We start from the raw sequence: 15,445 nt of genomic DNA on the forward strand, positions 1-15,445 counted from the left end.
ATAAATAAATAAAAATAACAAAGAAGTACTGTACAACATCTGAAAGACAAGAGAGAAGAAATGGAAAGAGCTGGAAAACCAATGAGGAGTACAACTTTCTTTGAGCTGCCATTGCAAAGGCTACACCTCAAATCTACATCTTAACACACACACACACACACACACACACACACACACACACACACACACACACACACACACACATAGTACACTTATTGACTGAACAGATGTAGCTTCTATAGCACCACTTTATTAATTGGTTAACAAAAGTAACAGTATTATTAGATGTGATATGGAAGTGTTGATCACTTATAAACAAGTACACACATGCACATTATATCTTACTGATTCACATCTCTTCAATAGATGAAGAGAATTCCTCATTTACACTGTTTACATTCCCCATATTCATGCTGATTTAAGTGCGTCAGTCATTATGTTGTCACATACACTTTCTGTAAGTCTTCATGGCTGGTATCCTCTGTTGATGACTCCTGTCTGACTCAGCTCCTCAAATGTTGGAGGAAGATCATCCATTTTAGGCGCTGATGGATCACTGGTGTTGTGTGATGTGGCTGCTTCTTTTTCTTGCTGGATTTGTGGCTTATGGGCCTCTGGCTGAGGCTGAGACTGGGGCAGGACAGGGTAGACTGGCTGCTGTGGAGTGCATGACTGATGGTGGTATATGTGTTGAATTGTCACATTTGAAACCCTGGCTTCCTGTTGTTGAGAGGAGTTCACAGACATCTGGGCATTTAGCTGTCTCTGCAAAGCTATATTTTGTTTCTGTGTCTCCTTAAGTTGCATTTCCAATGCTGTCACCTCATCCTTTCTCCTTTTCTGTTTCAGCAAAACTTGATTCACTGGTGGGCCTGTTGAGGATACATAAAGATAGGATTGGAATAGTTTAGTAGTATTCTAACGTAATATCTTTTCTACTTCATTGTTTCCTTTAATATGAAATTAATCCACTGAAAATTCTTGTTTCTAATCTCAGAATCTGTACATCTGATAACTAGAAATATTACTGTAATTCATAATAGCTCTCTAATAAAACACTGACTTCCAAAACAAAAAATGTCATTTCCTGTAAATTTTTTTTATATACTGGACTAAGTAAATGTGAATAAAAACAAATTAAGAAAATTAAATATAAATGCATCATTGGTAGTACATCAGCTCTACCTCCATCCTTCTTTCTGAGTGAGGGTATTCTTTTCAATCATATATATATATATATATATATATATATATATATATATATATATATATATATATATATATATATATATATATATATATATATATATATATATATATATATATATATATATATATATATATATATATATATATATATATATATATATATATATATATATATATATATATATATATATATATATATAGAAGATAATATCATTCAAATAAGATAATGTGAAATTATTTTGACTAGCCTAAAGGAATGATAAGGCCTATAAATAGATCAATATATTTTTGGATTCATAAATAAAACACTGTATACATTTTTGAGAACAATAAGACTTTAGAACAAAAATATTAGATGAAATTGTAAGCTAGAAGTTAACAATAAAATGTTGATATATTGGAATGAGGAAAATGGATGCAGAGGAATACCATCCTCCCTCCCTGCCAAGAGCAAGGAAAACCTGATAAAACAATGTCCCAGCTTTTGTTATGCCTGTCATATAAAAAATCCCCATCACAAGATACTGTAGGTTAAGTGGCAACTTGTAAGAAATGATAACTCTATGTAATTAGGGAGAAATTCTGAGTTTAGTATCTGAATCCTAATATGTAATCAACCATGTCAGATTCTTTCAGTACATGGGAGTGTTAGTGAAAATGTTCAAGAACAATTTGAGATAGAGAAGGGTGTTAAACTTTTAGGGATATTGTGGAAAAGTTATTCATAGTTACACAGAAGGACTAATTTGCATGATATGTGCCACTGTATAAGGCTTGGCTCAGGTCACATGTCAGACCTAACCAGAGACCATTGCCCACAGGTACAGTGAAGAAAATGTAAATTCCCTAGCCCATTATCTCCCTAGGTATAGATAAAAATTAGTATGTGAACTTAACTCAGATTCAGATAGGTGAAATATATATATATATATTATATAATATATATATATATATATAATATATATATATATAATTATATATATATATATATATATATTATATATATATATATATATATATATATAAGAGAGAGAGAGAGAGAGAGAGAGAGAGAGAGAGAGAGAGAGAGAGAGAGAGAGAGAGAGAGAGAGAGAGAGAGAGAGACTTTCACTATTCTAATTCCATCACTTTTCAGTCAATACATTTCCAAGTAGCTATTTCATTGGCCTTATATTTTCATCACTGGTAATAAATGGTTCCTAGTTTTATCCAGTAAGAATTTCATTATATGTATATATTGTAAACAAAAAACACAAAAAATTATATTCAAAGTGATTGTAAATGATTGGTAACAAAAGTATACCAATTGTAGAATGGTTCATTGATGATATCTAAATGTATAAATAATGAAGAATAAGAAGCTCTTGCAGAACTGGCTTCATGCTGGGCAGCACAAATTTGGCAGTGCCTCCAAACTTTCACTATAACAGGATGGCATAGTTGTCAGTAACAGGAATTAAAGTTTTCACATTCATTTTGGCAAATTTTTTCATGTATCTGTCTGTGTCTACCTGTTTATCCTACTTATATTACAACTATTGTGTACTGACTCACCACACAAGGAGAGCAGCACAGGCAGGAACATGAGGCCGTGGGATGCACCAAACAGCACCATGCCAAGGTACATTCTGAAGTAGAACACCCGGAAGATCTGTGACTGGGCAAAACCGAGCACAAAGATGCCACCGATCTTAGTGAGGGTGATGCCTGACAGAACCTGTGGAGAGGGGGCCCAGCTGAGTGGAGAATATCTATGGCTAAGCTTTTGTCCAGCAAAAAAAGAATATGCAAATCCGAAGTGACTTTGAAGTTATATATTGTACATAATATCTTGAATACTTGTATGGTATTTTCTATAATCAGAGTGTGTGTGTGTGTGTGTGTGTGTGTGTGTTTGTATTTACCTAGTTGTGGTTTATGAGAGGGGAATGACCTCATAGTATTCTGTCTCTATATCTATCCAGTTTGGTCTTAAAAGCATGGACAGTTTCAGCATTCATAGCATCTTCACTGAGTTCATTCCATTGGTTCACACTTCTGTGAGGAAAACTATACTTTTTGATGTCTCTTCTATGGTTAATTTTCTTTGACTTCTTACTGCATCCCCTTGTACTCTGTGTCTAAATTTATAAAACCCTCTTTGTCCACATTTTCCATACCATTTATCATTCTATAGTAAATCTCCTCTCTCTCTCTCTCTCCTATTTTCTAAGGTAGGAATTTCCAACATTCTTAATCTCTCTTCATAGGTTGAATTACTCAACTCCGGGGCATGTATGTGTCTGCATGCATGTATTTACTTTGAAAAGCTGGAACATATGAATCTTTCTAGGCATATGTGTACAGACAACATTAGCAATCAAATCAACAAACGTTAGCAATCAATCAATCAATCAATCAATATATATATATATATATATATATATATATATATATATATATATATATATATATATATATATATATATATATATATATATATATATATAGAGAGAGAGAGAGAGAGAGAGAGAGAGAGAGAGAGAGAGAGAGAGAGAGAGAGAGAGAGAGAGAGAGAGAGAGAGAGAGAGAGAATGAGAGAGAGAGAGAGAGGAGAGAGAGAGAGAGAGAGAGAGAGAGAGAGAGAGAGATGCAGGAAAGAAATATAATGTATGTGTAACATAGGCAGCCCATCCTCTTTTCTCTCCAGGTCAAGCGGGAGGGTGTGGAGCCACAGCTGGTGTGTGGCCCAGGGCAGAGACTCACCGAGGAGCCCATGGTGGCGAGGGCCTCATGTGCTCGCTCCAGACGTGTGGGCTTGACAGAGGTGGCGAAGGCATGTGTCACATGGCTACAGAACTCTACAGATATTCCAATGGCCTGCAAGAAAAATTAAATATAATATGAAATAATTATGGTAGGTATTTGTGATAACAGTTTTTTACATTTCCAATACTTTTAATTGTTCAATGTTTCAACTAAAATATAATCTTATGTGCAAAGGTACCACATATGCTAGAATCATGATTGCGCACTGTTATCCTTCCAGAATGAGCTTAGAGGTCATAGGGAGGGAAACACACACACTCAAATTCAATGCTCAAGGATGACAGTAATGCTTGCTGTCCATAAAAGAATCAACTACTTGAGCAGGGTTCAAACTTACACTTTCCAAATGGCAAGCAAGGATGCCCTTTGGTGAACAATGGAGTGTGTGTGTATATGTGTAGTAATCAGGGAGATGCATGGATCTTTTACTTGGTCTGTTTCCTGGGCAATAAGCATGTTTTACTTATATATTTTCATCACATTGCAAGCAATTCGAGTGAAGGACATGGGGATTCTTTTGAGTATAATTAAGGCAATTACAGTAATTCTTATCCTAGTATATGTTCACTTTTTATTTTTTGTATTTCAATTTTTTTTAATTTCTAGGCATAATAGCATATAAAAGAGAAAAGTATAGTGGAATAGAAGCATTGCAAGATGGATCTGGCATAGTAAGTGCCAAAAATGTGAGAAGGGAGAGGCAGGGCATGGTGTGAGGGTCATAGTACTGTAACCAGATTGTACAAGGTGTTGCAGAGGAAGAGGAGAGAAAACGGAACAATGACTTGAGAAGGATACTGGGAGCCAAGAATGAAATGAAAGGGCTGGGATGTGACTGGAAAGGAACCAGTAGGAGAGAGAGAGAGAGAGAGAGAGAGAGAGAGAGAGAGAGAGAGAGAGAGAGAGAGAGAGAGAGAGAGAGAGAGAGAGAGAGAGAGAGAGAGAGAGAGAGAGAGAGAGAGAGAGAGAGAGAGAGAGAGAGAGGAGAGAGAGAGAGAGAGAGAGAGAGAGGGGGGGTGAGAACACATGCAAAATAGGATTGGAACATGACAGAGAACCTGAGGAAACGAGTGACAGGATGATGCAGGAAATAGAGTGATAGCCATCTTGATCAGAGGAGGAAGAAGGGTATTTAAAGTTATGAGTGTTGTGTAATGAGAAGTCACTCACCATCACCAGGTTGACAAGTGACACAGCATTGAGAGAAATATTCCACCAGTACATGAATCCCATCATGTCAGCTGTGATCATGCTGATGGTGGCCAGAATGACAAGGGAGGAGGTCAGGTCAAAGGTGAGCAGCAGTGTGACAGCAAACACTGATCCGATGGAGATGCCCAGACTGATACCCGTGTCCTGCCACATGGTCAAGTACTGTTCGTAGTACACATAGAAGATGCTGTGTTTGGAAAGACAAGAGGGAACAGAAATAAAGCAAAAAATAAATAAATAAATAAAAAAAAAAAAAAAAAAAAAAAAAAAAAAAAAAAAAATATATATATATATATATATATATATATATATATATATATATATATATATATATATATATATATATATATATATATATATATATATATATATATATATATATATATATATATTACAGTATAATTATAGTATATTGAAAAAAAAGTAAAAAGAGAGGTGGAGTTAACATAACTGATATTATGGATGAAAGGGCCTGTCTACACAGGTGAGCTTTGCTTGACAAACTATTTGATTTTTGAAAGAAAAGAGAAAATTATAAAGAAAATTAAGTGATACTTGAGAAAGCAGGAAAGCAGATCATCAAAAGGAAAACTAAATGAGACTGCAATAGAGAGGTGCCATTGCAAAAATTAAACCTCCCAATCTCCAGTCAGAACCAGCAATCCTTCTTAGTGTCATGTCCTCAGAGTAGTATGCAAGGAGAGGCTCAAGAATGAAGAAGATGAATTTAAAGACCCTGAGCCTGCAGGAGTGTTTCCCATAGGTTCTTAAGTGGCATTTCACTAAAGTTGAAGTTTTAATAAGCTGGGAAAGGCTGAAGCCCAATTATGTCAACTTTTGGAGGTTTTTCCTTATCTGCAATGTAGTTCTCACATTTTACCAGCAACTTTCAGACTTACCAAAGGAACACTGCTTTAGAGAAATAACTGTGTTTAATAATTTTATCAACAATATCCTTGTCTTTTTCAGTATCTTCTTCTACCTAGCCATTCTTTACACCCTATATTCTTCTGATTTCTCTTTTCATCTTTGCACACATTGCTATAATAATATACAGTGTGATTCTCATCTTATGTGTCCTGCAATCCATGTTGCCATATAGCACTCAATCCTACTCTGACTACCCAACCAATGTCATTTGAAGAACAACATAAATGTGCATGACAGGCTTTGCCTGAAAAGTGGAAAAAGTTTGCTGTGTAAAGTTTGTTATGAGGTCTGGAGTGTTCCATTCTGCCATACATTTTGTGTTTATATCTAAAAATACTTTCTTTAAAATGGCTCTCTTATAGAAAAACAAGCACAAAAATTTTTGATAGCATGAAATAAAAGCAAAAGGTGCCCAAATGAATGTGCATACATACACACACACACACACACACACACACACACACACACACACACACACACAAAGTGGAACACACCTGTAAGGAAACACCTCGATATCAGAAGAATACTTAGATTGGGATCTCAGATAGGCGGTCATGTCATCTGTGAGGTGGTAAGCCCAATCCATAGCACTGATAAAGTCATCTGAAGTCTTGAGGATTTTGTGGTAGGCCATGTAATAAGTGGCTCCAACCATTTCCTTGCCAGTGGAATTATCTGTCATGATCTTCACTGCCTGACCATAAGCTGGGTGGCCGGCAGAGCTACAGGAGGTGCCGTGTGGGTTGTCAGAGAGAAAGTCTCCAAGGTGCTTCATGAAGAGTTCTGGTTTGGGTCTTCCATCCACAAAGTCATCTACTTTAAGGCAGGTTTCCTTGGCATTGAAGTCAAATCCAACTGTAAGAAAATAAGTATTATATCAATACTCTTGCTCCTGCTTTGCAATATGTTACATATCTTTAAAACATAACTAATGTCACACTTTTGCTCCTACTTTGCAATTTGTTACATATCTTTAAACCATTAATGTCACATAATCTAATTTTCACAAAAGGAAATACATAGAGAGACATACACACACACACACACACACACACACATGTACACACACACAATTCTTTAAATATCATACATACGTGATGAATTGATAAAGTTTCCATCTGCATCCAGACGACAGCAAGCAAATGTGTAACCATTGGCAGCAACATTGTCAGAGAGCCATGAGAAATAAGTACCCAGCCAAGACATGGCTCCTGAGGCAATGTAAGTGCTGTAGGGAGGATGAAGTGTTTGATATAGGAAAGTTTGGTGGTAAAGAATACTCATAGATTTTTTAAAGAGAAGTGCAATTATGATGTAAAAAAAAAAGTAAGCCCAAATGAATTAATACACTGTACACAGCAGGGGAAGGTGGGAAACTATACTCACTCATCAGGCATGAGGGAAGAGAGGAAGACCTGCTGCAGAAGGGAATCATCATTGCAGCCATACACCTCACACACCAAGTTCTGTTCATCCCAGTCTGTGAAGTTGTACCCTTCCTTGATGACAAAGTAAACAGGGGGACCCACAGAGAGGTAATCGTTGATGTACTGTGAGGGAAGGAAGGAAGGTGGCACTGATTACAGAGTGTGTATTGAAGCCTGAGAGAGAGAGAGAGAGAGAGAGAGAGAGAGAGAGAGAGAGAGAGAGAGAGAGAGAGAGAGAGAGAGAGAGAGAGAGAGAGAGAGAGAGAGAGAGAGAGAGAGAGAGAGAGAGAGAGAGAGAGAGAGAGAGAGAGAGAATAATGTATTAAATGGGCAGCACCACAGAGAAGTCATTACATTTCTACAAGGAAAGGAAGCAAGGCAATGCTTAGTTAGTAATGATTAGTTAGTAATGAAAAAGAGAGCCAGAGAGAATAATTATGGTTATGAATTTGAATAAAATCATATAAATCACCTAATCATTATTAACTTTAATCAGGGAACAAAAATCCTGATTGAAATCAGTGTGATATTTCTACAAAAAAAAGCTCATTCTCCTAAATATATATATGTACTTGTATATAGTAACATTGTCAAAAGATTTTTTTTTTCATTTTCAAATACAATTACTTATGAATTGCATACTTTATACCATGTCTATACCAGGTTGCTGCTAACATACAATATTCTGAAATGAATCTTGCTTAATGTGGGGACTCAGTTTGCTTCCAGGTCATGCTATAATGCAGAAGACTCAATACTCTAATGTGGGGACAGACTGCAACAAGCCACATGATATGGATGGAGGGTGTGGGGTGTTTTGCCAATACTTTCATTATAACTTTAACACAAATTGTGTCTAATGCAGGTCATTAGCAGAACCAAACTGCTGTGTTAGTAGTGACCTGACTATAGTGATCAATTAAATAAAAAAATATCATAGTTGATTATAAAGCTGACTAATATAATAACAAAATCAGTTTTGTTTTCTTTAATTATGATTTTTCAGTCCTTTTTTCAACCTTTCTTCAAACTTACACACACCCACCTTGAAGTACTTAAGCACAAAGGAGTCCTCAGGCATAGAGAGGCTCTGATCAAGGCCTATCTCGATGTGTGGTGCTGAGGCCAGAGCAGCACAAGTCACACCCGTGAACACCAGACAGATCAGCACACGCATGATGTCCTGGTGATGAGGGAACGATGATCAATATTTTTACCATTATGTACCACCATTACTGTCATCCATCACTGTCACAGAAAAAAGCAACCATCATCCCATACCTCTAACATATTTATCATATCATAACCATAATTGCCAACATATACACCATTTACTGCAATCATTGTATCCTTTCTATCACTTATCATCATGAACAATAAATCTCTATATATATATATATATATTTTTTCTTTTCTGGGAGACAGCATGGAAAAGTGTATTATAATAACCTTGGTCATCACCACCACCACCTTTGCCATTCCTGTCACAATTACTACATTGTGGAAAGAAGTAGAAGGATCACATGGTTGAGTGCTGGTGTGAACCACCCTGGGATCACCGATAGTGCACATGGTCACAGCAAAGAGTCAATTATCCCCTCAATGATATGTGAGTGATATTTACGACCTAAAATGTTTTCTCACTTTCTTATAACAGGAGTGAAGTGGTGGAGGGGAAGAAAAAGTGAAGCCTTGAAGATGAAATTTTACAAGAGAAATGCATAATGAACTTGGGTATGTGAGGAAGCAGTCACAATTCACAGCCATCCTTTAAAGCTCAATAGAAAAAGAATAAAAGCTGAATATATTCCATTATTCATTTCCAAACCAAACTTGAAGAAATTTTGACCAACATGTGTTCACATCTGAGGACCTTGAAGAAGAAAAAGAAAGAATAAGAAAAAAAATAGTTTTGTTTGATAAAAGTTAAGTTGAAAGACTAAATAAGTTAATCAGAGTGAATAAAAAAGGTAATGGCAACATCCTGAGGACAAGAGTAGGAACATTAACCCACCGAGAGGATCAAGGGGGCATAGAAGTGATCAAAGATGTCATAGCAGATAGTGGACTCCTTCATCTGCTTGCTGCTCTTGGAACCCTTGATGCAGCACAGCACATCCCAGCGGTTGTCCTGGTAAGGTGTGGAAGAGGGATGTGTCAAGGTTACATCTGCAGTCATGCAAAACCCTACTTCAATACTTGCTTCATGGTACAAAGATGAAGTATGGTAGCATGTTGTTGCTTTCTGGACATATTTTGTTTAGGTCTAGCAGCCATAGCAAATATTTATGAGTTTGAAAATATGGCACACATCCCTGAAGAATAGGTCTCTTATAAAGTCACTGAGTTCCTGCATCAACTCAAGCATTTATTTATTTTTTTTCTCAAATTTTAACTTTTTATCAAAGCCATGTATGCAGATATCCTTTGAATGAGCTTAAGGCACAGCATCTGACAACCATAATTACATATGCATAGCAAGTGTCTTTGGTGACTCATCTTCAATATTGACAAGCTTAAGAATGACCACTAATTACAGGATCATTATAAATCAGTTTCCTTTAAATACTGTCCTTTATCATGCTATACTTACACACACACACACACACACACACACACACACACACACACACACACACATCACCTGAAAGACACATAAACAGGATATTTGGCTCTACATGCAGCTTGTTAACAAACATTAATGTGGCATTTAACTATTTAGATAAAGAAATTATGAAGAAAATTATAACAAGCATAATACATCCTAAATTGGAATATGCAGCAGTAGTCTGGACTCGACACAGAAAAAAAGATATACAGAAACTGGAAAGAATATAGAGGATAGCAATGAAGATGGTACCAGAATTGAAAGACTTAGGCTATGAAGAAATAGTTGAAGAGATGGGTTTACCAACACTACAAGAGAGAAGAGAAAGAGGAAACCTGATAACAATGTACAAATTAGTAAATAATATAGAAAGAATAGACAGAAATGACTTGGTACCAAGATGGAGGAGGGAGAGAGACAAATGAGGGGTATGGTAAGAAAATAAAGAAAAGTGGATGTTCAAGCTACATCAAGAAATGTAGCTTCCCATATAGAGTTATTGAACTCTGGAATAATTTGAAGGAAGAGGTGGTTGCAGCAAACAGGGTACACATGTTTAAATTGGATAAATATGGTTATGGAGACTAGACAAAATGAGCCTTGGCTCGTGCCCTGTACAATACAACTAAATACACACACACACACACACACACACACATATATATATATATATATATATATATATATATATATAATATATATATATATATATAGTATATATATATATATATATATATATATATATATATATATATATATATATATATATATATATATATATATATATATATATATATATATATATATATATAAACACACACTGGTGTACTTTGTTCACAAACATAAACTGTTCCAACATTGCCATTGAATGCAAAAAAACAGTCAGATGGCAAGACTTTATTTAAAAAAACCCAAAGAATTAAAAAAAAAATTGCCACTTACAAGTGCACAAAAATGTGAACAAACAATCTCTTTACCATACAATACATAGCATAGTGTTTATTATTAGCAAGAGTACCAGTAAAGTCACAAAAAAATTAAAAATTTTGTACTCACCCAGAGTTGGGTCTATGCCAAGTTAGCCATCATAAGCAAAATGAAAAAAAAATGAATATATTTTTGGACAAATAGCATGCTAGTTGTAAGTCAAATATGTCGTATGCTGAGAATCCCATTGTACAATGAGTACCCCATGTCCTTTTAGAGCAAGTCAGTGCTTGCAACAGAATGATCACAGCTGTGCCATCACATTCACAGACTCCATCCTTATAACCAGACCCCTCATGTTTGCTTTACAAGTTTCTCTTACACAACCAGCTGTAATCTTTACTCTTATTCTCCCCTTTATTCAGCTAATTTACCCATAGCTTTTAATTCTATCCATCCAGTAATATACTTATAACTATACATACCTGTAATGGGTGTCTGCAAATATCAGAGCATTGTATGTACTATACAAATACTAGACTGATCACAGTCAAGCAACAGGCAGACATTCTTACCTCCACTCTGTGAGCGTCGAGGGTCAGGAGGGCAACAAAACAAGTCATCTGAAGCAAGAAGTCAATGACGAGAGCAAGGCCAGCATAGAGGGCGAAGGCATACACAGCGGGCATGTCGGACAGACCACCTGATGGAGAGCAATCCAGGTCAAGTGAGAGAGGTCTGTTAAAATTGCTGGTGACATGAGGTGGCAGATGTGATTCATGTGTTAACTTGTGGTGGCTAGCAAGATGGTAAATAGTGAGCCACTAAGGCAAATAGTTTGTAGAGACTTGTGGTTACAGAGGTGGTAACTTTAAGAGTGAATAACATTAACTAAGAGCATTATGAGAACAAATTATGATGTATGACATATTAGTAAAATAAAATACATCAGCTTTTACCTTATACTTCTAGTAAGATTAGTAAATGGTAAGGAAGTACAGCATTGAAAAAGTGAAGCACAAATGACAGTAATAATAATAATTATAGCAGTGACTTATAATAATAATTATTTCAATGTAGTCAGGCTTGATTGCAGTGCCATGAGTGCTACCCACCAAGGAAGAAGCAGAGTGCCTCAGCTGTGGTGGAGAGCAGCATGGAGGGTGCCACCTTGCCCACCACTCGCCCCACATGTTCCTCGACACTCTCTCCCTCCTTCCGGGGTTCCCGCTGCCATGTTTGCACCAAGATGAAGATGTTGTCCACACCCACTGCAAGCACCAGGAAAGGGATCACCTGCAATACAAAAAAATACAAAAAACCATTCACTTGTGGTTTGGGTATTGTCAAACTACAAGTGATGCCCATCTGTTTTGTAGTGTGGTGTAGTACTTGTAGTTGTTGCAGCACCTGTGTTTTGCATAACTCAGAAAATATATTAACTGAGATGGTAAGCCATAAGTTTATGTCACTAGGCAGTCACTGGCACAATTGCATACATCTTTTTTTACAATGAGTTGCTACACCATGAGTGATGCCTCTCTCAGAGGGAAGCAATAGATTGTTTTCATTGTAAAGAGCAAGTGTGAAGCAATAACAGGAGGAAGAAAAAAACTCACCTCAATAACAAAGAGTGTGGCAGGCACTCCCACGTAACCATAGAAGCCAAGTGAGGCCCCTATAGACAGTAAGACAAGAGTGACACCACCAAGTGCCAAGAAAATCTTGCTTTCAATCTGCAGAGACAAAGTAGCAAAACTGATGAAGAGGGAGAGGCAGGCTTGTGTGAACTCTATCAGCCAGGCACAGTTGGTATCATCACTCCTATTACATATTCAGAATTTTTAATGCTATGGATTCACTTTCTTTTACCAATGTTGAGACATATGAAAATAGAATCACTGAAGGCTGTGTGGAATAAGCAGTCATAAAATTACATATACATGAAGTTCCTTAGAATAAGCTATGAACACCAGAGAAAAGGGTAGGAATAAAATTAACAATTTTTTTCTTTCTTTCACATTGATAAGGAAACAACATTCAACAAGTCAAGGCTGGATTGGAAGGTGATGCATTTACCATGAAAAGATACAAATGTTGATGGATTGAGACAAAATAATAAGTTTTTTAGAATGTCAATGATGAGATGTGAGACTCATGAAAAAAAATCAATAATGATAATTATAATAATAATAATAATAATAATAATAATAATAATAAGAAGAAGAAGAAGAAGAAAATATCAAAATTATCTTGTCTTTTCAAACTCACTCACTAAGCCTTTAACTCATTTGATGACCAGCAATAAGGAATAATAACAGTCATTATAGAAAAGGTGCAAAAAAAATAAATAAATAAATAAATAAAAATGGAAAACTGAGTTGAAGAAAATAATCATCCTTTTCTCTTTTTTTATCTTTCAATGCACTGGGCCAAAGAAAGTTTGCCAAGATAAGATGTCATCCTCAACACACACACACACACACACACACACACACACACACACACACACACACAATTTGAAGGAAGAGGTGGTTGTGGCAAACAGTGTACACATGTATAAAAAGATACTGGATAAATATGGTTATGGAGATAGGACAAAATGAGCTTTGGTTTGTGCCCCGTACAATACAACTAGGTAAATGCTGGGTAAATATGCAAAGTAGTGCAAGAAAAACATGAAATATTTTTGAGCAAATATAGAGAGGGGGTGCAACAGTTTGTGCCAAGTTATGAAGTGAAAATTGGGAAACATGAATGGTATAATGCCAGAAGCAAAAAAGAAAAAGGACAGGGCATGGAAGAAAAGATGAGACAACTGAACAGGAATGCTAGAGAAGAATACAGAAAGGCAAGGAATGAATATAGTATAATAAGAAGAGAAGAAGAAAGAAACTTTGAAAGTGACAAAGTAAAAAAAATCCAAGGAAGAACCCAAACTCTTCTGCAGATACATAAATGGGAAAATGAAACATAGGGATGGCATAAACAAGTCAAAAAAGGGAAGGAAGAATTTATGAAACTACTGAGGAGATAAGTGAACTAATGAATGAGATTTTTCAATCTGTGTTTACAAAGGAAACCAAATTTGTGGCACTGAAGGTGATATCACAGAATACAAGTACAAGTAAAGAGACAAGAAATCAAGAGCTGAATCTTAGAAAAGCTATCGGACCAGATCAAATAAATGGATGGATATTAAAAGAATGCAGAGAACAAATGGAAGAACCCATATGGGATATTATTAACAGCTTAATGAGAAGAAAAAATACAAAGGGAATGGAAAAGAGCTAACATAGTGTCAATATACAAAAGGAGAACTAAAATGAAACCATTAAATTATAGACTGGTGTCACTAATAAGTATTGTAAGCAAGCTTTGTGAAATAGTAATTAAAGACAGATGGGTGGAACATCTAGAAGATGAATAGATAATTACAGAAAAGCAATTTGGATTCTGGAAAGGGAGATCCTCTGTCATAAATCTACTGAGCTTCTATATGAGACTAATAGATGGAGTGCAAGGGAGGAACAGATGGGTTGATGTGGAATACCTGGATCTCAAAAAAAAGCATTTGATAAAGTTCCCCACAAAAGCCTTATATGGAAGCTAGAGAATGGAGGAGGACTAAAGGGAGCAACACTGAGATGGATGAAGGATTATTTACAAGGGAGGGAAATGAGAACAGAAATCAGAGACACTAATTCAAGTTGGTGCAGAGTGACAAGTGGGATACTGCAAGGATCTGTTTTGGCATCTATTATGTTTCAGATATATGCAAATTATATGACAGAAGATCTAAATAGTTAAATAAACTTGTTTGCTGATGATGTAAAAATAATTAAAATAATAAAGGATAAAAATGACTGCAAGGAGTTACAAAAGGATATTGACAAGATACATGCATGAAGCCTAAGATGGAAACTAGAATTTAATGCCAGAAAATGTCATATGCTGGAAATAGGTAAAAGTAAAAAGAGACCTTCATGGAAGTACAAAATAGGAGGAGAAATATTAATGAAGAGTAATGAAGAAAAAGATTTGGGAGTAATGATCCAGAACACACTATCAACTGAAAGACATATAGATGGGATATTCGGCTCTACATACAGCTTTTTAACAAATATTAATGTGGTATTTAATTATTTAGATAAAGAAATTATGGAGAAAATTATAACAAGCATGTTATGTCCTAAATTGGAATATGCAGCAGTAGTTTGGGCTCCACACAGAAAAAAAGATATATAGAAACTGGAAAGAATACAGAGGATAGTGACAAAGATGGTATCAGAATTGAAAGACTTAAGCTATGAAGAAAGGCTTG

General features: G+C 35.8%; 1 protein-coding gene across 2 annotated transcripts in view; it reads right to left on the reverse strand.

The window, feature by feature from the left end:
- Positions 1–234: 234 nt before the first annotated feature.
- LOC135107635 (NPC intracellular cholesterol transporter 1-like) overlaps positions 235–15,445 on the reverse strand; it is a 48,994-nt gene continuing 33,783 nt past the window's right edge. For both annotated transcript variants that reach the window (XM_064017705.1, XM_064017704.1), the window contains 12 exons: positions 12,741–12,857; positions 12,237–12,417; positions 11,697–11,824; positions 9,601–9,717; positions 8,632–8,769; positions 7,546–7,709; positions 7,254–7,387; positions 6,654–7,014; positions 5,188–5,416; positions 3,955–4,068; positions 2,764–2,926; positions 235–872 (listed from right to left, as the gene is read on the reverse strand). In XM_064017705.1, coding sequence (XP_063873775.1) covers positions 466–872; positions 2,764–2,926; positions 3,955–4,068; positions 5,188–5,416; positions 6,654–7,014; positions 7,254–7,387; positions 7,546–7,709; positions 8,632–8,769; positions 9,601–9,717; positions 11,697–11,824; positions 12,237–12,417; positions 12,741–12,857 — 2,253 coding nt within the window. In that variant the 3' untranslated portion in view covers positions 235–465. The remainder of the gene's footprint in view (positions 873–2,763; positions 2,927–3,954; positions 4,069–5,187; positions 5,417–6,653; positions 7,015–7,253; positions 7,388–7,545; positions 7,710–8,631; positions 8,770–9,600; positions 9,718–11,696; positions 11,825–12,236; positions 12,418–12,740; positions 12,858–15,445) is intronic.

This window comes from Scylla paramamosain, chromosome 15 (genome assembly GCF_035594125.1).
Source record: "Scylla paramamosain isolate STU-SP2022 chromosome 15, ASM3559412v1, whole genome shotgun sequence".
In the NCBI taxonomy this organism is placed as follows: domain Eukaryota; kingdom Metazoa; phylum Arthropoda; class Malacostraca; order Decapoda; family Portunidae; genus Scylla; species Scylla paramamosain.